The 22,282-nt window shown below is 38.8% G+C and overlaps 1 protein-coding gene across 1 annotated transcript; it reads right to left on the bottom strand.

Annotated features, from left to right (window-relative positions):
* Positions 1-1,122: 1,122 nt before the first annotated feature.
* LOC133261603 (histone H2B type 1-L-like) lies at positions 1,123-1,901 on the bottom strand. The gene is made up of 2 exons (XM_061440039.1): positions 1,540-1,901; positions 1,123-1,135 (listed from the first exon to the last, which is right to left on the bottom strand). The coding sequence occupies exons 1-2, from the start codon at positions 1,899-1,901 to the stop codon at positions 1,123-1,125; spliced, it is 375 nt and encodes a 124-aa protein (XP_061296023.1).
* Positions 1,902-22,282: the final 20,381 nt, after the last annotated feature.

Genomic DNA, 22,282 nt, shown 5'->3' with positions numbered 1-22,282 from the left:
CTGTGTTTAGTGCTTATGGAAACAACAGAAGCATAAGACCCCCTCCAGTCAGGGGAACCTTGACGATCATATCTAGGTTACTCATTGTCTAAGAGAAAACATACACCCCTTTCTCCAGACAGGCCATAAATTTTTCTGTATCTATCGGAGTGTAACCTCGGGTTTATTGATTATTGGCTAATTGTTTGACTGTTTGAGCACATGAGCACATAGCACGTGAATGATGGGGTTATTGGGATTGTATTTTCCTTGGTTTATGTAAGTCTCAAGGAATTTGGAGTGGTGGGTTCAGACATGTACACATGGGGTATAAAAGATTTTCATAAATGCTGGTCAGGGTCCTGGGCTAAGAGGAGACTCTGCCTTGGGCCCACCGGTGTAATAAACTGCACTCCACTATCTACATTGTCCTTCTGAGTGAGTTTGTTTCCTGGAATGCGTGGCTACAACAAGAGGACAATAAGGTTGGAGAGATCTCCAGAAAGAAAGAATTTCCCTCCCCCAACTAGAATAGAATTTTAAAAATTATATTCTAGCAAGATATTTCCTGTGGAGAGCATGTTTTTATTTTCTTTTTTTAAGTATAAATTTATTTATTTTAATTGGAGGTTAATTACTTTATAATATTATATTGGTTTTGCCATACATCAACATGAAACCACCATGGGTGTACACCTGAAAGCTCTTGTTATATATTCCCATAGATTTTCATCTGCGGCCATGGCCCAGGAGAATCCAAGATTTCTTGGATCTTTACCATGAGATCCTGGTAGTTTCCTAGTGCTAACGCCCACAAAAGTGGGGGTTGTGCCCAAGACTACAACTCATGAAAAATTTCACTCTTATGCTTGTCCACACTCAACTTTATGGAATTTATCAAAATTATCATATACATATTCCTATTAGTTTATGTATCTAGAGGTTTCTATTACAAGTAAACCTATTTCTATTGCTGCATATTTCTGTATGTACTTGTCTCTCTGAATTTTGGGTGTTGTTTTCTGATTGTGTGCTTTTTGATCCTGTGACCTCAGTTATCCAATAGATCCAGATAGTCATTAATTTTCAGTTTTCCTACCTTTATGTTGCTTTTAAGGATGCATATGATGATTTCCAAACTCTTTATATATCAGAGCTGAAAATAGAAATTAGAAAAGGTAATTTAAATTTGTAACAGCAGAAGTTTTCTCTAATATTGTATCCTTGAGATAAAATTTTATTTTTTCTCTCTAAAAATATTCATTTTCTGCACTGTTAATAAGAAATTGAGTTTTACCTTATTTCTTTTAAAATCAGTGGTTTTTCATAATGTGCTGCTTAGTTTAGCTGATAAATCTGGCTATAAGGTTGATTGTGTGTATAAGTGAAAGTGAAAGTGAAGTCGCTCAGTCGTTTCTGACTCTTAGCGACCCCATGGACTGCAGCCTACCAGGCTCCTCCGTCCATGGGATTTTCCAGGCAAGAGTACTGGACTGGGGTGCCATTGCCTTCTTCATTAACAGTGGCTAGGCATATTATATTTACTTGGAGCTGGTATACTTGGTGACAGCCTTAGTGCCCTTGGACACGGTGTGCTTGACCAGCTCCCCAGGTAGAAGCAAGCGCACGGCGGTCTGGATCTCCCTGGATGTGATAGTTGACCGCTTGTTGTAATGCACCAGGCGCAATGCCTCGCCAGTGATGTGCTCGAAAATGTCATTGATGAAGGAGTTCATGATTCCAATGGCCTTGGATGAGATGATGGTGTCCGGATGGACTTGCTTCAGCACCTTGTACACGTACACGGAGTAGCTCTCCTTACGGCTGTGCTTGCACTTCTTGCCGTCCTTCTTCTGGGCCTCGGTCACAGATTTTTTAGAGCCCTTTTTAGGGGCAGGAGCAGACTTAGCCAGTTCAGGCATGTCTATAATGACAACACCCAATATGGGGTGTTTAAGAGATGTGCCTATACCCAAGTCTGTGTTTGACAGAAACCTAGATAATATTTAGTTTAGCAAACTTTACTCTCAAACTCAGTTTTTATTCATTACCACACATCACTTTTATCTAAATATTGGACAAATAATTATGTCTTATTCTAAGCTGATGTATCATAGAGATTTTTATGTGAAGAGCTTTATCACCAAGATTTTAATGAAGCTGAGCCACATTTCATCCCAATCTCAAAGAAAGGCAATGCCAAAAAATCTTCAAACTTCCATATAATTGCAGTCATCTCACACACTAGCAAAGTCATGCTTAACTTCCAGATGTTCAAGCTGGATTTAGAAAAGACAGAGGAACCAGAGATCAAATTGCCAAAATCTGATGGATCATAAAAAAAGCAAGAGTTCCAGAAAAACATCTACTTCTGCTTTATTGACTATACCAATAAAGCCTTTGACTGTGTAGATCACAACAAACTGGTAAATTCTTAAAGAGATGGAAATACCAGACCACCTTACCTGCCTCCTGAGAGACCTGTATGCAGGTCAAAAAGCAACAGTCAGAACTGGACATGAAAAAAAGGACTGGTTCCAGATTGGGAAAGGAGTACATCAAGGCTGTATATTGTCACCCTGCTTATTTAACTTATATGCAGAGTACATCATGAGAAATGCTGGGCTGGATGAATCACGAGCTGGAATCAAGATTTCTGGGAGAAATATCAATAACCTCAGATATGCAGATGACACCACCCTTACCACAGAAAGCAGAGAAGAACTATAGAGCCTTTTGATGAAAGAGGAGAGTGAAAAAGCTTGCTTAAAACTCAACATTCAGAAAACTAAGATCATGGCATCTGGTCCCATCAACTTTATGGCAAATAGATGGGGAAACAGTGGAAACAGTGACAGATTTTATTTTGGTGGGACTCCCAAATCACTGTAGCTGATGACTGCAGCCATGAAATTAAAAGACACTTGCTCCTTGGAAGAAAAGTTATGACCAACCTAGACAGCATATTAAAAAGCAGAGAATTACTTTACCAACAAAGTTCAGCCTAGTCAAAGCTTTGGTTTTTCCAGTAGTCATGTATGGAAGTGAGAGTTGGACTGTGAAGAAAGCTGAGACCTGAAGAACTGATGCTTTTGAACTGTGGTGTTGGAGAAGACTCTTGAGAGTCCCTTGGACTGCAAGGAGATCCAACCAGTCCATCCTAAAGGAAATCAGTCCTGAATATTCATTGGAAGGACTGATGCTGAAGCTGAAACTCCAATACTCTGGCCACCTGATGCAAAGAACAGACTCATTGGAAAAGACCCTGACATGGAGAAACTTTGAAGGCAGGAGGAGAAGGGGATGACGGGATGAGATATTTAGATGGCATTACTCACTTAATGGACATGGGGTTGGTGGACTCCAGGAATTGGTGATGGACAGGGAGGCCTAGAGTGCTGCAGTCCATGGGGTCGCAAAGAGTTGGACACAACTGAGCGACTGAACTGAACTGAACTGAATTGAACTGAACCACATAATGAGAGTGATATTGTTTGATAATGTTCAATTTCTTCCAGCTATTGTCATTTTTCTTTCCTTATGCATATGTTAAGGTGTGCTGTGATCTACATCCTTCTTTTCTGTTTTACAGAGTGAGGTAAGTTGCAAAGATAAAACAAACATTATATATTAACACATATATATGAAATTCAAAAAAATGGTACTGATGAACCTAACTGCAGAGCAGGAGTAGAGATGCAGACTTAGACAACAGACTTGAGGACATAAGGGGAAGGGGAGGGTGGGAGAAAACAGAGTAGCATTGACATATGTATGCTGCTGCTGCTAAGTCGCTTCAGTCGTGTCCGACTCTGGCAGCCCACCAGGTTCCCCTGTCCCTGGGATTCTCCAGGCAAGAGTACTGGAGTGGGTTGCCATTTCCTTCTCCAATGCATGAAAGTGAAAAGTGAAAGTGAAATCGCTCAGTCTTGTCCAACTCTTCGTGACCCCATGGACTACAGCCTACCAGGCTCCTCTGCCCATGGGATTTTCCAGGCAAGAGTACTGGAGTGGGTTGCCATTGCCTTCTCTGATATATATGCTACCATGTATGAAATAGATAGCTGGTAGAAACCTGCTACATAGCACAGGGAGCTCAGCTCACTGCTCTGTGATGACCTAGAGGGGTGAGGTGGTGGGGTGGGAGGGAAAGGGTATATGTATAACATATAGGCAATGGCACCCCAGTCCAGTACTCTTACCTGGAAAATCCCACGAATGGAGAAGCCTGGTAGGCTGCAGTCCATGGGGTCGCTAAGAGTCGGACACAAGCGACTTGACTTTCACTTTTCACTTTCATGCATTGGAGAAGGAAATGACAACCCACTCCAGTGTTCTTGCCTGGAGAATTCCAGGGACGGGGAAGCCTGATGGGCTGCCATCCATGAGGTCACACAGAGTCAGACACGACTGAAGTGACTTAGCAGCAGCAGCATATTCATATTATTTTACAGCAGAAACTTAACACAACATCGTAGAGCAATTATAACCTGCTTTTATTTGTTTTAAAGAAATAAAAAAATAAAACAAAACAAATCATTTTTTTCCCTCCAACTTCACCTCTTTCTGCCTTTTCTAATACCCTCTCTTTTCTTTCATACTGAACACTGTATAGGTAACCTCATTATAGGTAATCACTCATTATTCTTGGCATACTATTTTCTTGCATATATTTGGAGCCTAACCACCCATGTTTCAGTCTTTCCCACTCAGTTTTTCTAGTAACTCCCATTCATCTTCCAAACTCTATCTTCTTTATGAAGCTTCCCCAGAGTCCACATTTCCCCAATACTACAGCTTAACTCCCAGCTTTATCTTTTGTGGTAGCTGTTTAAGTATTTCTATCCTATTCATGATGAAAGTGAAAGTGGAGAGTGAAAAAGTTGGCTTAAAGCTCAACATTCAGAAAATGAAGATCATGGCATCCGGTCCCCCCACTTCATGGGAAATAGGTTGGGAAACAGTGGAAACAGTGTGAGACTTTATTTTTCTGAGCTCCAAAATCACTACAGATGGTGACTGCAGCCATGAAATTAAAAGACGCTTACTGCTTGGAAGGAACGTTATGACCAACCTAGATAGCATATTCAAAAGCAGAGACATTACTTTGCCAACAAAGGTTCGTCTAGTCAAGGCTATGGTTTTTCCTGTGGTCAAGTATGGATGTGAGAGTTGGACTGTGAAGAAGGCTGAGTGCCGAAGGATTGATGCTTTTGAACTGTGGTGTTGGAGAAAACTCCTGAGAGTCCCTTGGACTGCAAGGAGATCCAACCAGTCCATTCTGAAGGAGATCAGCCTTGGGTGTTCTTTGGAAGGAATGATGCTAAAGCTGAAACTTCAGTACTTTGGCCACCTCATGGGAAGAGTTAACTCATTGGAAAAGACTCTGATGCTGGGAGGGATTGAGGGCAGGAGGAGAAGGGGACAACAGAGGATGAGATGGCTGGATGGCATTGCTGACTCGATGGATGTGAGTCTGGGTGGTTGGTGATGGACAGGGGGTTGGTGATGGACAGGGAGGCTTGGCATGCTGTGATTCATGGGGTCGCAAGGAGTCGGACACGACTGAGCGACTGATCTGATCTGATCTGATCCTATGAAAGAATATAGGCTACTGGTGCGCAAGCATGTTATCTCTCCCTTTGTCTTTCCCCTATAATGCTAGCATGGAGCCTGTAGCCTATCAGTGCACAGCTCCCAGACATATGTGTGCTCAGTCACTCAGTCATATCCAATTCTTTGCGACCCCATGGGCTGCAACCTGCTAGGATCTTCTGTCCATGGGATTTCCCAGGCAAGAAGACTAGAGTGGGTTACCATTTCCTTCTTCCGGGGATCTTCCTGACCTGGGGATCGACATCTGTTATGTTTCCTGCATTGGCAGGTACGTTGTTTACCATTGAGCTACCATACATATAAGTGAATGATAAATGATGAAATCAATAGTTCGCAACATCTTGGTAGCTCTGACTTCTTTTTAAAATTATTATTATATAAGTTTTAGGTTTACAGCATTATAATTCAACATCCATATACAATACAAAGAGATCACCACCACAAGTCTTGTTACCATATTGTTGACCTCTTCATTCGTCTGCCTATCCCTCAATCTACTTCCCTCCTGGTTACTACTAATATTACCTCTGTATCTATGAGTTTGCTTTTATTTCATTTTTTCATCTTTTTTTCTTTAATATTCTACATATTAGTGTAATCACATAGCATTTTATATTTGTCCTTCTCCCTCAGAATTATTTCACTTTACATAATACCTTCAAGGCCATCTGTGTTATTGTCAAAGGCTGGATTTGCTTCCTTTTTTATGACTGAGTGATATTACATTGTGTATATATGCCACATCTCCTTTATCCATTCATCCTTCCCTCAATGGGCCCCTAGGTTTTTCCCATATTTTGAATATAATTAAACTGCAATGAACACAGAAGTGCATGTACCTTTGAAATAAGTATCTTAGCATTCTTTGGATAATACACAGAAGTGGATTATATGGGTCAAATAGTAATTCTATTCCTAAATTTCTAAAGAATCTTCATACTGATTTTCATAGTGATTATTCCAACTTGCAGTCTCACCAGCAGTGTACCAGGGTTCCCTTTTCTTCACATCCTTTCCACCATTTGCTATTTCTTGTCTTTTTTGATAATAACCATTCTGACAGGGATGGGTTGATATTTCACTGTAGTTTTGATTTGCATTTCTCTAATAGTTAGTGATACTGTGTATCTTTTCATGTGCCTGTTGGCTATATGTATATCTTCTTTGGAAAAATGTTTGTTCAGTTCCTTTGCCCATTTTTTTACTGGTTGTTTTTTAATGTTGAATTGTATGAGTTCTTTATATATTTCACATAATAACCCATTATTGTATATATGATTTGCACATATCTTTTCCCATTTAGTAGACTGTCTCTTCATTTTGGTAAGGATTCCATTTGTTGTGTAAAAGCATTTTTATTTGATGCAGTTCCATTTGTTTATTTATACTTTTGTTTCCCTTGCTTTTGATTTTCTTCCCTTCCCTCCCCCATAAAAGTGATGCTAAGATGTTGCCTCTGAGGCTACTTCCTATGTTTTCCCCAGGAATTTTAGGACTTCAAGTCTTACATTTAAGTATTTAATTAATTTTGAGTTAATTTTTGAATATTGTGTAAAATAATGGTCTAGTTTCATTCTTTTGTGTGTGGTGGTCCAGTTTTTTCAACACCATTTATTGAAGAGACTCTCAGTTCCCCATTGTATGTTCTTGTCTCCTTTGTCAGAAATTAGTGATCTGTACATGCATAGGTTTATTTCTGGGTTCTCTATTCTGTTCTGTTAATCTTATTGTCTGTTTTTGTGCCAGTACTTTACTGTTTTGATTACTATAGCTTTGCAGAATACTTTGAAATCAGGGAATATTATACCTCTATCTTTGTTCTTCATTCTCAAGATTTTTTGGCTATTCAAAGTCTATTGCTTTTCCATACAAATTTTAGAATTATGTTTTCTATTTGTGGGATGTAAGCCATTGGAAATTTAATAAAATTGCATTGAATCTGTAGATTTCTTTGGGTAGTACAGACATTTTAAGAATATTAATTCTTCCAATCTATGAACATGGGATACATTTCCATTTATTTTTGTCTTCAGCAGTTTCTTTCATAAGTATCTTAGGTTTTCATTGTATAGAATATTTAGTCCATTGGTTAGACTTATGCCTAGGTCTTTTATTCTTTTTGATGCAATTATAAATGGGATTATTTTCTTGGTTTTTCTTTCACATAGTTTGTTATTCATATATAGAAATGCCACAAATTTTTGTGTATTTATTATGTATCTTTTATCTCTACTGAATTCATTTTTTAACTTCTAAATTTTTTTTGGTGGCACCTTTCAGTTCAGTTCAGTTCAGTCACTCAGTCATGTCCGACTCTTTGCGACCCCATGAATCGCAGCACGCCAGGCCTTCCTGTCCATCATCAACCCTCGGAGTTCACCCAGACTCACGTCCATCTGTCAGCGATGCCATCCAGCCATCTCATCCTCTGTTGTCCCCTTCTCCTCCTGCCCCAAAGCCCTCCCAGCATCAGAGTCTTTTCCAATGAGTCAACTCTTTGCATAAGGTGGTCAAAGTACTGAAGTTTCAGCTTTAGCATCATTCCTTCCAAAGAAATCCCAGGACTGATCTCCTTCTGAATGGACTGATTGGATCTCCTTGCAGTCCAAGGGACTCTCAAGAGTCTTCTCCAACACCACAGTTCAAAAGCATCAATTCTTTGGTGCTCAGCCTTCTTCACAGTCCAACTCTCACATCCATACATGACCACTGGAAAAACCATAGCCTTGACTAGATGAACCTTTGTTGGCAAAGTAATGTCTCTGCTTTTCCATATGCTATCTAGGTTGGTCATAACTTTCCTTCCAAGCAGTAAGCGTCTTTTAATTTCATGGCTGCAGTTACCATCTGCAGTGATTTTGGAGCCCCCAAAAATAAAGTCAGACACTGTTTCCACTGTTTCCCCATCTAGTTCCCATGAAGTGATAGGACCGGATGCCATGATCTTCATTTTCTGAATGTTGAGCTTTAAGCCAACTTTTTCACTCTCCACTTTCACTTTCATCAAGAGGCTTTTTAGTTCCTCTTCACTTTCTGCCATAAGGGTGGTGTCATCTGCATATCTGAGGTTATTGATATCTCTCCTGGCAATCTTGATTCCAGCTTGTGTTTCTTCCAGTCCAGCGTTTCTCATGATGTACTCTGCATATAAGTTAAATAAGCAGGGTGACAATATACAGCCTTGACGTACTCCTTTTCCTATTTGGAACCAGTCTGTTGTTCCATGTCCAGTTCAGACTGTTGCTTCCTGACCTGCATACAAACTTCTCAAGAAGCAGGTCAGGTGGTCTGGTATTCCCATCTCTTTCAGAATTTTCCACAGTTGATTGTGATCCACACAGTCAAAGGCTTTGGCATAGTCAATAAAACATAAATAGATGTTTTTCTGGAAGTCTCTTGCTTTTTCCATGATCCAGTGGATGTTGGCAATTTGATCTCTGGTTCCTCTGCCTTTTCTAAAACCATCTTGAACATCAAGAAGTTCACGGTTCACGTATTGCTGAAGCCTGGCTTGGAGAATTTTGAGCATGACTTTACTAGTGTGTGAGATGAATGCAATTGTGTGGTAGTTTGAGCATTCTTTGGCATTGCCTTTCTTTGAGATTGGAATGAAAACTGACCTTTTCCAGTCCTGTGGCCACTGGTGAGTTTTCCAAATTTGCTGGCATATTGGGTATATCACTTTCACAGCGTCATCTTTCAGGATTTGAAATAGCTCAACTGGAATTCTATCACCTCCACTAGCTTTGTTCATAGTGATGCTTTCTAAGGCCCACTTGACTTCACATTCCAGGATGTCTGGCTCTAGGTAAGTGATCACACCATCGTGATTATCTGGGTCATGAAGATCTTTAGAGTTTTCTATATATAGTATCATGTCCTATGCAAATAGTGACACTTTTCCTTTTTCCTTTCTGATTTGGATGACATTTATTTCTTTTTCTTGTATGATTTTCTGATTAAGACCTCCAATCCTATGATGAATAAAAGTGGGGTGAGTGGGAATCCTTGTTTTCTTCCTTATCTTGATGGAAAAGCTTTCAGCTTTTCACCAATGAGTATTATATTATCTTTGTGTTTGTCAATGTGGCCTTCATTATGTTGAGGGGCATTACCTTTATATTCACTTTATTGAGAGTTTTTATCATAAACATATGTGAATTTTTAAAATGTTATTTCTTCATCTATTGAGATGATTATACAACTTTTATACTTCATTTTGTTACTGTGGTATATCACACTGATTGATTGCTGATATTGAACCATCCTGTATCCCTGGAATAAATCTCACTTGAACATTCTGTATATTCTTTTTAATCTGTTTTTTGATTCATTTGGTACTATTTTTTGAGTATTTTTTGATTTATTAAGGATATTGGCCTACAAATTAGTCTTTATGTGTGTGAGTGGAGTACATATATACTCTTGTGTCAGGGTAATTCTGGCTTTAAAAAAGTATTTGAAATGTTTTCATACTGTTAAATATTTGGAAGAGTTTGAAAGAACAGGTATTAAATCTTCTTTAAATGTTTTGTAGCATTCATCAGTGAAACTTTTTGGTCCGTGGCTTGTTGTTTGATTATTGCCTCAATTTTATTCTTCTCAAATGTACACAAGCTATTCTCCAGGAAAGGTTACATTTTAGGTCACAAAACTAGTCTCAGTAAACTCGAGAATACTGAAATTACATCAACCATCTTCTCTGATCATGATATAAAACTAACAGTCACCAAAAAAAAAAAAAAGGCCAAACCCACAAAAATGTAGAGATGAACCAACATGCTATTGAAAACCAATGGAACATGAAAGATATCAAAGGAGAAATTAAAAATTGCCTATAGATAAATGAAAATAAAACTGCTGCTGCTGCTAAGTCGCTTCAGTCGTGTCTGACTCTGTGCAACCCCATAGACGGCAGCCCACCAGGCTTCCCGTCCCTGGGATCCTCCAGGCAAGAACACTGGAGTGGGTTGCCATTTCCTTCTCCAATACATGAAAGTGAAAAGTGAAGGTAAAGTTGCTCAGTCGTGTCCAACTCTAGTGACCCCATGGACTGCAGCCTACCAGGCTCCTCCATCCATGGGATTTTCTAGGCAAAAGTACTGGAGTGGGGTGCCATTGCCTTCTCCGGAAAATAGAACTATGACATATCAAAATCTGCGGGAAGCAGTAAAAGCATTTCTAAGAAGTAAATTTATAGCAATACAAGCTTACCTTAGGAAATAAGAAAACTCCAAAATAAACATTTTAACTTTATTCCCAGAGTGTCTAAAGAAAAGAAAAAGAAGAGAAGTGCAAAATTAACAAGTGGAAAGAAATATTATAAATCAGAGTAAAAATAAATGAAATAGAGGCTAGTGAAAACAATGGAAAAGATCAATGAACTAAGAGCTGGTTCTCTGAAAAGATAAACATTTATTTGACAAGACTCATGCAAAAAAGAGAGAACTCAAATAAATAAAATTAGAAGCAAAGAGAAATGACAACTGAGACCACAAAGATACACAGGTAATAAGAACCTATTAAGAACAATTATCTTCCAACAAATTGGACAACCTAAAAGAAATGGATATATCCCTAGAAACACAAAACTTTCCAAGACTGAATTATGAGGAAATGGAATGCTCAACATCACTAATTACTAGAGAAATGCAAGTCAAAGCTACAATGAGGTGTCATCTCACACTGGTCAAAATGGCCATCATGAAAAATCTATAAACAATAAATACTGGAAAGGGTGTAGATAAAAAGGAATGCTTTTACAGTCTTGGTGGAAATATAAGTTGGTACAATCATTATAGAGAACATTATGAAGATTCCTCAAAAAACTAAATATAGAACTACCATATGGGGCTGTTCTAATGGCTCAAGGGTAAAGAATCTGCCTGTCATTGTAGGAGACACAGGTTTGATCTCTGATCCAGAAAGATTCCACATACTGGGGAGTGACCTAGTCCATGTGCCACAACTGTTGAGCCTGTGCTCAAGTGCCTGGCAGCTGCAACTACTGAGTCCACATGCCACAACTTCAGAAGCCCACAGAAGTTGGGTTTCAGAAGCCCTTGTGCTCATGTTCCATGAGAGAAGCCACCACAATGAGAAGCCAATGAAAAGCCCATGAACTGCATCTAGAGAGTAGCACTCGCTTTCATCAACTAGAGAAATGCCCAAGCAGCAATAAAGACCCAGCAGAGACAAAAATAAATAAATGCAAATTAAAAAAATAAACAATACAAAAAACTACCAAATGATCTAGCAGTCCCACTCCTGGGCATATATCCAGAGAAAACCATAATTTTAAAAGATACATGCATCACAATGTTCTTTGCAGCACTATTTACAAAAGCCAAGACATGGAAGAAACCTAAATGTCCATCAAATGATGAATGGATAAAGAGGATATGATACATATATGTAACGAAAAATTGGTGCTTGGTACTCAGTCACTCAATCATGTCTGATTCTTTGTGACTCCATGCACTATAGCCTGCCACGTTGCTCTGTACATGGAATTTTTCAGGCAAGAATACTGGATCAGGGTGCTGTTTCTTACTCCAGGGGATCTTCCCAGTGCAGTAACTGAACCCACATCCATTGTGTCTCTTGCATTGGCAAGAGGATTCTTTAACCACTGTGTCACCTGGGAAGCACCCAGAATGGAATACTACTCAGCCATAAAAACAGACCAAAATAATGCCATTTGCAGAAACATGGATGGACCTTAAGATTATCACACTAAGTGAAATAAACCAGACAAAGGTAAATACCATATGATATCACTTACATGTGAAATCTAATAAAATGATACAAATGAACTTATTTACAAATTAGAACAAATTCATAGATCTCAACATCAAACTTATGGTTATCAAAGGGAAATCATGAGGGGAAGTGATAAATTAGGAGTTTGGGATTAACATATACACAGTACTATCTATAAAAAAAGTACTAATGACTAAGATAACTAATAAGTACCTGCTGCATAGCACAGGGAGCTCTACTCAAAATTCTGTCATAACCTGTATTGAAAGGAATCTGAAAAAGAACTCAAAAAAATGAATCTGGAAAAAAAAATTCAATTTGCTGTGTGTTTGAAACTAACATAACATTGTAAATCAATAGTATTCCAATAAAAATTAAAAAAAAAATTTCTGCTGGCTGCAAAAAAAAAAAAAAAGAAAATCTAAAAGACAGATTGCCAGTAACTCTAACTTCTTTGTTACTTCTAAAGAATCATTCATTTGTAGCTTTACTTTCATATAAACTCTTTCATTTTCTCTCTTTATTTTTAAACATCAATTACATTTTTGGTAAGATTAGAAATGTAGGATGCTTCACTTTTTATCTTTTTCACAAATGGCTTATCATCATACATAGACTACAAGAGTTCACCTAAGTTTAACTTAAGTGTAAGTTTGAAGTCAGAGACACTAGCCTTAAGTTCTACTTCTATCTCTGCTCTCAAAGTATAGGAACTCATTAGAGCTTATTTTATGTATAAAATAATTTCTTCAGATTATTTGGCAGATTCTTTGGACATTAATAAGTATATAAAGTTTTCTTAATTGCACTTAAACCATAGTTTTCCATTTCTACTTGCAATGGAAATGAAAGTTTCTGGATTCCTAAACAGAGTCTTAGCGGTATGTTTTTTTTGCTGGCACTTATTCTCTTAAAATAACGTTTTGAGAAACAAACAACAGATGTTGTAGAAATAAGAAATTGGATACTTGAGAGCCAAGCTGGTTAATGCCTTTATTGATAGCAATGATAGCAGCTTCCATTTCTCATATGACAAAGTGTGCTGGGTTCTTTTTTTAAGTGAGCACTTTTAAACATTTTCTTATTTAATGCTTGCAATATATTTTGAAATAGATGGTGGTGTTATCCCCAGTTCACTGAGAGGGGAACACAGCTATATGAGTGCAAATAGAGGTTATAAATTATGAATCTGGTAGACTACTATCACCCTTCACCTAGAGATAGCTGCACAGAAATCCTCTTAGTTTAATTTGTAATGTGTGCGTCTGCCTAAACTCTTCTAATGGCACGATTCATTTCTTTCTCCCACACGGTAAATGCAGATGCAGAGACAACAAATCTCAGCATATCATAATTAACATGGTAAATGTTAAAATAAAGAGAGAATTCTAAAGACAGCAAGATAAAAACAAAGTCATATACAAGAGAATCCCCATAAGGCTTTGAGCTGATTTCTCTGTAGAAACTTTGAAGGCTAGAAGGGATAGCATCATGCATTCAAAGTGCTGAAAAGGATACTCTACCCAGAAAGATTATCACTTAGAATAAGAGAGATACAGAACTTCTCAGACAAGCAAAAACTGAAAGAGTTCATCAGTACTAAGCCTACCTCCAAAAGAAATATTGATGGGTCTTCTTTAAATGGCTAAGTCAGAGACACTGAAAGAAGAACTTTCTTTACTGACAGATGGAAAAGATTTTTTTTCTCACTCTTTGTCAGTGAAACCAAATGTACCATAACATGTCCGAATTGGTGGCACTAAGATTGAGAACCCAACTGGCCGAGAAATCTTTGGGAATGAAGAAATTGCCTTTAAAGATAGGCCTCTGCAAGTGGCAAGTCCCAGCCACTGGTGACAGAAACAATTTTTCACTCACAGCACAGAAATGCATGAGTTCTGTGTCAAAAACTACATCAGTCAGAAATCCAATTCTAGTTTTAAATGAAAGTGTCATATCTCTGCCATCTCAGCATGCCAATAAACAGCAAGACCTGTGTCTGGTTGTAACATTTATGATTCATTTGTCCTTTGGAGAATTAAAATGTTTGACATTGCTGCATTAGGCTGTAAAACGTGGGAGGATATTAAGTGGATAGTATAAAACCCTGTGATTCATGACAGAGAGGAGTGAATGTACCATATTATCTGATCATTGTTGCAGCCAGTTTAGAACCACTTATCTGTTTTCTTCACGTCTGGTGCATAGAGATAAACTACGTTCAACGTCACATCGTGAAAGTGGTGATGAATCGTTCTTGGAAGTTTTCTGATTGACATTTTCTGAAGCTTTACATTCTAATGTTTTAACACATCCAGTTGGGATTATAACGCTGTGATTTTTCAATAGTCAAATAATTAGATTTGTGGAAATGATCTGGCTGTAAAGAATAGAGATTTTTTCCCTCTTATTGATAGCACCTTGGTTATCTTTTTTAAAAATCTGAATGCTATTGATTTGGTGGATTAAAATTATGACTGTGCAGCATATTTCTTTACAAATGAATCTCTGCCGTTCCCAAGGGTGCCAAACATACTAGCTGACAGAAAATCATTTAGTAGGAAAGGGAATGTTTAATATTGCCTTGGGGCACAGCTCAGGTGCTCACTTTATACATGCTGAAAAGAATTGATGAGCAATGTCTCCAAAAGTAAAATATTCTGATGTAACTGAGCCTAGGATCAACAAAGATAAAAGTTTGTGGGAACAGATAATGCCTGTTGGAGGCTTCCCCTGAGGGGCGTTTCTATTTATTTGGAGAAATGGGAAAAGCATAGGGATTTTCCCATTTCTTCATAATCAGATTCAAATCTTGCCTTTGCACAGGTGAGCCATAAATAGATATCTGAAAAGCTTTTCTGGTGGATGGACTTTTGTTCCTGCTGGACACACTCTCTCACTCCAATTACATCAGAAATGGTAAAAATCAATGTGAAGTGATGCTGCTAAAGGTCAGGAGTGAAAAAGAGTTCAGCATAACAATAATTTAAAGGATGCACAGAAGACATCCTATCAACTATTTGAGATCAATTGAACCATTATTTTTTTTAAAAAGATTGTGCCTGATCAGTATCTACTGAGGGTGAGAAGGGTGAGACTGTTGAGACAGAAGGAGAGAACATGCGGAAGGGAGTGCCCTCCAAGGGGTTATTCTGATCAGAAAACCTTGGTAGGAGTCACATTGGGGTAGAGGCCACCACGTGACCACAAGGAAGAGACAAGAGCTTAAAGCATAGATCCTGTCTTAATGCTGCCAACTATCTGCAATGTGTTAGTGGTTTGTGTATTGTCATAAGTGAAAATGCTGGCATCTGCTCTCAAACAATTCTTACTCTTTTGTTCCACTTAATCCCAATGATGTACATTAGCCAGATAACAGAACACTATGTACATTTTAAACTATTTCTTGCCTTTAATTTTATAAACTTAGCCTGTTAGACCACTACACAGTAATTCTCTTTATTTTCCTTTCAACTGTCATTTCTTACCACTTACAGAAATGCCTGAGAAATTTATAACAGAAATTGGTACAAAAATTATTCTCTCTAATGACATTGCAAAACCTACACCCTTTTGGTTGATTAGTGGGTGAGCTGTAATAATGAATACAATTCTTGTGCAAAAAAGATTCTCATCCTATACATCCTTGAGAACTAATGGTCTTCTAAGAAAATTTTAATATTCTATGGCTCATTTTTTCTTTGAAAATCATATGCCAAGAAATGGTTGCATTTTTTTCTTTGAAAGTGGTTTTATATAATCAAAATGGGACCGCACTTTCCTTCTGCTATGGGCCTCTTTTTCTCAAACAGTTCAGTTTGGTTCGGTCACTCAGTTTTGTCTGACTATTTGCAGCCCCATGGATAGTAGCACACTAGACTTTCTTGTCCACCATCAACTCCCAGAGCTTGATCAAACTCATGTCCATCCAGTTGGTGATGCTATCCAACCATCTCATCCTCTTCTGTCCCCTTCTCCTCCTCCCTTCAATCTTTCCCATCATCAGGGTCTTTTCAATGAGTCAGTTCTTCACATCAGCTGGCCAAAGTATTGGAGTTTCAGCTTCAGCATCAATCCTTCCAATGAATATTCAGGACTGATTTCCTTTAGGATTGACTGATTGGATCTCCTTGCCATCCAAGGCACTCTCAAGAGTATTCTCTATCACCACAGTTCAAAAGCATCAATTCTTCAGTGCTCAGCTTTCCTTATGGTCCAACTTTCATATCCATACATGACTATGGAAAAGCCATAGCTTTGACTAGATGGATGTTTACTGGTGAAGTAATGTCTGTGCTTTTTAATAAGCTATCTAGGTTGGTCATAGCTTTTCTTCCAAGGAGCAAGTGTCTTTTAATTTCATGGCTGCAATCACCATCTGAAGTTATTTTGGAGCCCAAGAAAATAAAGTCTCTCATTGTTTCCATTGTTTACCGACCCAGTTGCCATGAAGTGATGGGACTGGATGCCATGATCTTAGTTTTCTGAATGTTGAGTTTTAAGCCACCTTTTTCACTCTCCTCTTTCACTTTCATCAAGAGGCTCTTTAGTTCCTCTTAAATTTCTGCCATAAAGGTTGTGATGTCAGCTGTGTATCTGAGGTTATCGATATTTCTCCCGACAATCTTGATTCCATCTTGTGATTCATCCAGTCCAGCATTTCGCATGATGTACTCTGCATATAAGTTAAATAAACCGGGTGACAATATACAGCCCTGACATACTCCTTTCCCATCTTGGAACCAGTCTGTTGTTCGATGTCCAGTTTTAACTGTTGCTTCTTGACCTGCATACAGATTTCTCAGGAGGCAGGTCAGGTGGTCTGGTATTCTTATCTCTTGAAGAATTTTCCACAGTTTGTTGTGATTCACACAGTCAAAATCCCATGGGCTATACAGTCCATGGAATTCTCCAGGCCAGAATACTGGAGTGGGTAGCCTTTCCCTTCTCCAGGGGATCTTCCCAACCCATGGATTGAACCCATTCCCCCACATTGCAGGTGGGTTCTTTACCAGCTGAACCACAAGGGAAACCCAAGGATACTGGAGTGGGTATCCTTTCCCTTCTCCAGGGGATCTTCCTTACCCAGGAATGGAATCCAGGCTCTCCTGCATTGCAAGCAGATTCTTTTAACATCTGAGCCACTCATAATGTCACAATTTTATAAATTAAGTAACGATTTAGATACAATTTTGTTGTTAGTTAAAAATGATCACGTTTCCACATGTGTGGAATGTGTTTACATATTGTATGATTCTTTGGACAGTGCTTGGGACTCAAAGCAGTGCTTGGCTTCTTCTCTAACTTCAAGTCTGATGGTTTGCATACAAGATAAAAAAATCTTAATTCTTAGTGATGGAAGAGCAGCCGAAAAGCTGCTTTAAGGATTACTTTGAAATATCAATATTCCTTGATGATAAATTACATATTAGGATTCTCCAAGCAAGAATACTGGAGTGAGTTGCCATTCCCTCCTCCGGGGGATCTTCAGGACCCAGGGATTGAACCTGGGTCTCCCACATTGCAGGCAGATTCTTTAATGTCTGAGCCACCAGGGAAGCCCCTTATTAGGGGAACTGATAAGTAGATCTTTTAAATAAAAAGTCTTATTCATAATCTCCTCTAATAGGGAAACCCAACATTTCTGGAATATGATCCAGGAAAAACATATACTAAATTTTCCATTATATTACTCCTTACTTAAAAAAAAAAAAATCTTCTCATATTGCAACATACACAGACTTGGGATTGATTGCTAACATCAGATTTATAAAGTGACACATCAACAATTTAAAATGTCCTTTCATGAGACCAGAAAAGAGATTTATCCTTTTGTTTTATTTTAAGTCATGCCACTAATGCTTTGAGCCTTTTGAAATTAGCACAGACTAGGTTGGGTGAACATAATCCTTTAATAATTGTGCTGAATAATTTGTGGGCATGTGAACCTCTTGTTACTGATTTGGCACAAAGAAACCTGAGCCATAATTTAGATCCTATCTCTAATCTTGGGGGCTTCCTTGCTGGCTCAGACAGTAAAGATCCTATCTGCAACGCAGGAGACTTGAGTCTGATCCTTGGGTCAGGAAGACCCCTGAAGAAGGGAATGACACCCCCCTCCAGTATTCTTGCCTGGAGAATCCCATGGACAGAGGAGCTTGGCAGAGTACAATCCACGGGCTCACAAAGATTCAGACAGGATTGAGGAGGTAATATGCTACGCTATGCTATGCTAAGTCACTTCAGTCGTGTCCGACTCTGTGTGACCCCATAGACGGCAGCCACCAGGCTCCCCCATCCCTGGGATTCTCCAGGCAAGAACACTGGAGTGGGTTGCCATTTCCTTCTCCAATGCATGAAAGTGAAAAGTGAAAGCGAAGTCGCTCAGTCATGTCCGACTCTTAGTGATCCCATGGACTGCAGCCTACCAGGCTCCTCCATCCATGGGATTTTCCAGGCAAAATTACTGGAGTGGGGTGCCATCGCCTTCTCCAGAGGAGCTAATATAACACATTCTAATCTTGGGTAGTAATATTATGTGAAGTTGGTCATAGAGTGGAAGACCTGACATTTAAAGGATTGGATAGTTTGGGATACTTATTAACTTCTCAAAGTTCCAGATTCTTCACAGATTTAGAGCATAAGTGAATGAATAACATATATTTAGGAAAAAAAATAGTTCAAAATAGGATGAGGCTACCTTAAGCAACAAATATCTAATAAGAAGTTTGAAGAATAAACCAAAATTAACAGCAAGAGAAACTGTATATATTGCCTAGGAAAGGAGTGGGGAAAGTCGATTGGCTGTGCTGTACCTGAGGTAAGGATCTTGGTGTCTCCTTTGGCCCACATTTCTGTATCTGCACAGAACTCTGTCACTCCACACAGCCATTCCAAGTCCCTCATACTAACAGTGTCTTGAGATAGTTGGATATTCAGAGAAGAAGTGTGTAGATTCTAGGAACTCTGGTGTCAAGTAGAGAAAAACAGCTCTAGAGGAAAGTGCAGAGTACTTAAATTTTCAGATTAAATCTGAGAGTTGCTGTTATAGAGTGAATTTAGGTCCCTTGACTCCAAAGTCATATGTTGAATCCTCACTCCACATGTGAAAACTTTAGGAAGGGTCTTTAGGAGTAACCTGGATCATGCAACTGGAGGCCTCATGAATGGGATTGTTATTGTCCAGTCACTAAGTCATGTCCGACTCTTTGTGACCTCAAGGACTACAGTGTGGCAGTTGTCCTTCTCTATCTCCTGAAGTTCCCTCAGATCAGTGTCCATTGAGTCCATGATTCTATCTAACCATTTTATCCTCAGCCACCTTTTCCCACTTTTGCCTTCAATCTTTGCTATCATCAAGGTCCTTTCCAATAAGCCAACTCTTCACATAAGGTGGCCAAACTATTGGAGCTTCAGATTCAGCATCCAATACATATTCATGGTTGATTTCCTTTAGAAATGACTACTTTGATCTCTTTGCAGTATACTCTAGCACTGCAATTCAAAAATGCCTATTCTTCAGTGTTCAGCCTTCTTTATGGTCCAGCTCTCACATCTGCACATGACTACTGGAAAAATCATAGCTTTGACTATACACAACTTTGTCAGCAAAATGATGTCTCTGCTGTAGGCTCAATCCTGAGTAGGGAAATATCCCTTGGAGAAGGAAATAGCAACACACGCCAGTATTCTTGCCTGTGAAATCCCATGGACAGAGGAGTATGTCAAGCTACAGTCCATTGGGTTGCAAAGAACCAGACACAACTTATTGACTGAACAATAACAGTTGTACCATATATATGAATTCAACTTTGTCACATATATAAGTCAGTCAGTCAGTTCAGTCACTCAGTCGTGTCTGACTCTTTGCAACCCCATAGACTATAGCACGCCAGGCCTCCCTGTCCATCATGAAATCCAGGAGTTTACCCAACTCATGTCCATTGAGTTGGTGATGCCGTCCAACCATCTCATCCTCGGTCATCTCCTTCTCCCGCCTTCAATTTTTCCCAACATCAGGGTCTTTTCCAATGAGTCAGTTCTTTGCATAAGGTGACCAAGTATTGGAGTTTCAGCTTCAGCATAAGTCCTTCCAATAAATATTCAGAGCTGATTTCCTTTACAGTGGACTGGTTGGATCTCCTTGCAGTCCAAGTGACTCTCAAGAGTCTTTTCCAACACCACGGTTCAAAAACATCGATTCTTCAGTGCTCAGTTTTCCTTATAGTCCAACACTAACATCCATACATGACTACTGGATAAACCATAGATTTTATTATATGGACAATTTTTGGCAAAGTAATGTCTCTGCTTTTTAATATGCTGTCTAGGTTGGTCATAGCTTTTCTTCTGAGGAGCAAGCATGTTTTAATTTCATGGCTGCAGTCATCATCTGCAGTGATTTTGAGGTCCCCAAAAATAAAGTCTCTCACTATTTCCATTGTTTCCCCATCTATTTGCCATGAAGTGATGGGACTAGATGCCATGATCTTAGTTTTCTGAATGTTGAGTTTTAAGCCAACTTTTTCACTCTCCTCTTTCACTTTCATCAAGAGGCTCTTTAGTCCTTCATTTTCTGTCATAAAAGTGTTGTCATATGCATATCTGAGGCTATTGATATTTCTCCTAACAATCTTGATTCCAGCTTGTGATTCATCCAGTCCAGCATTTCTCACGATGCACTATGCACATAAGTTAAATAAGCAGGGTGACAATATACAGCCTTGATGTACTCCTTTCCTGATTTGTAACCAGTCTGTTGTTCCGTGTCCAATTCTCACTGTCACTTCTTGACCTGCACACACATTTCTCAGGAGGCAGGTCGGGTTGTCTGATACTCCCTCTCTTTCAGAATTTTCTTAGTTTGTTGTGATTCACAAAGTCAAAGGCTTTGGCATAGTCAATAAAACAGAAAGAGATGTTTTATTGGAACTCTCTTGCTTTTTTGATGATCCAATCAATATTGACAATTTGATCTCTGGTTCCTCTGCCTTTTCTAAATCCAGCTTGAACATCTAGAAGTTCACGGTTCATGTACTATTAAAGCCTTGCTTTGAGAATTTTGAGCATTACTTTGCTAGCGTGTGAGATGAATACAATTGTACAGTAGTATGAACATTCTTTGACATTGCCTTTTTCTGGGATTGGAATGAAAACTGAACTTTTCCAGTCCTGTGACCACTGCTGAATTTTCCAAATTTGCTGGCGCATTGAGTGCAGCACTTTCACAGCATCATCTTTTAGGATTTGAAATAGCTCAAATGGAATTTCATCACCTCCAGGTTTGTTCATAGTGATGTTTCCTAAGGCCCAGTTGACTTCACATCCCTGGATGTTTGGCTTTAGGTGAGTCATCACACCATTGTGATTGTCTGGGTTGTGAAGATCTTTTTTGTACAGTTCTTCTGTGTATTCTTGCCACCTCTTCTTAATATCATCTGCTTCTGTTAGGTCCATACCATTTCTGTCCTTTATTGTTCCCATCTTTGCATGAAATGTTCCCTTGGTATCTCTAATTTTCTTGAAGAGATCTCCAGTCTTTCCCATTCTGTTGTTTCCCTCTATTTCTTTGCACTGATCACCGAGGAAGGCTTTTTTTTATCTCTCCTTGCTATTCTTTGGAACTCTGGATTCAAATAGATATATCTTTTCCTTTCTCCTTTGTTTTTTGCTTGTCTTCTTTTCTCAGTTATTTCTAAGGCTTCCTCTGACATCCATTTTGCATTTCTTTTTTCTTGGGGATGGTCGTGATCACTGCCTCCTGTACAGTGTTACAAACCTCTGTACATAGTTCTTCAGGCACTCTGTCTATCAGATCTAATTCCTTGAGTCCATTTGTCACTTCCACTGTAAACTGTAAGGGATTTGATTTATGTCACACCTGAATGGTCTAGTGGTTTTCCCTGACTTCTTCAATTTAAGCCTG

Source organism: Bos javanicus, chromosome 15, assembly GCF_032452875.1.
Source record: "Bos javanicus breed banteng chromosome 15, ARS-OSU_banteng_1.0, whole genome shotgun sequence".
In the NCBI taxonomy this organism is placed as follows: Eukaryota; Metazoa; Chordata; class Mammalia; order Artiodactyla; family Bovidae; genus Bos; species Bos javanicus.
The sequence above is the reverse complement of the archived record's forward strand: the minus strand, read 5'-3'. Positions and strand labels throughout refer to the sequence as shown.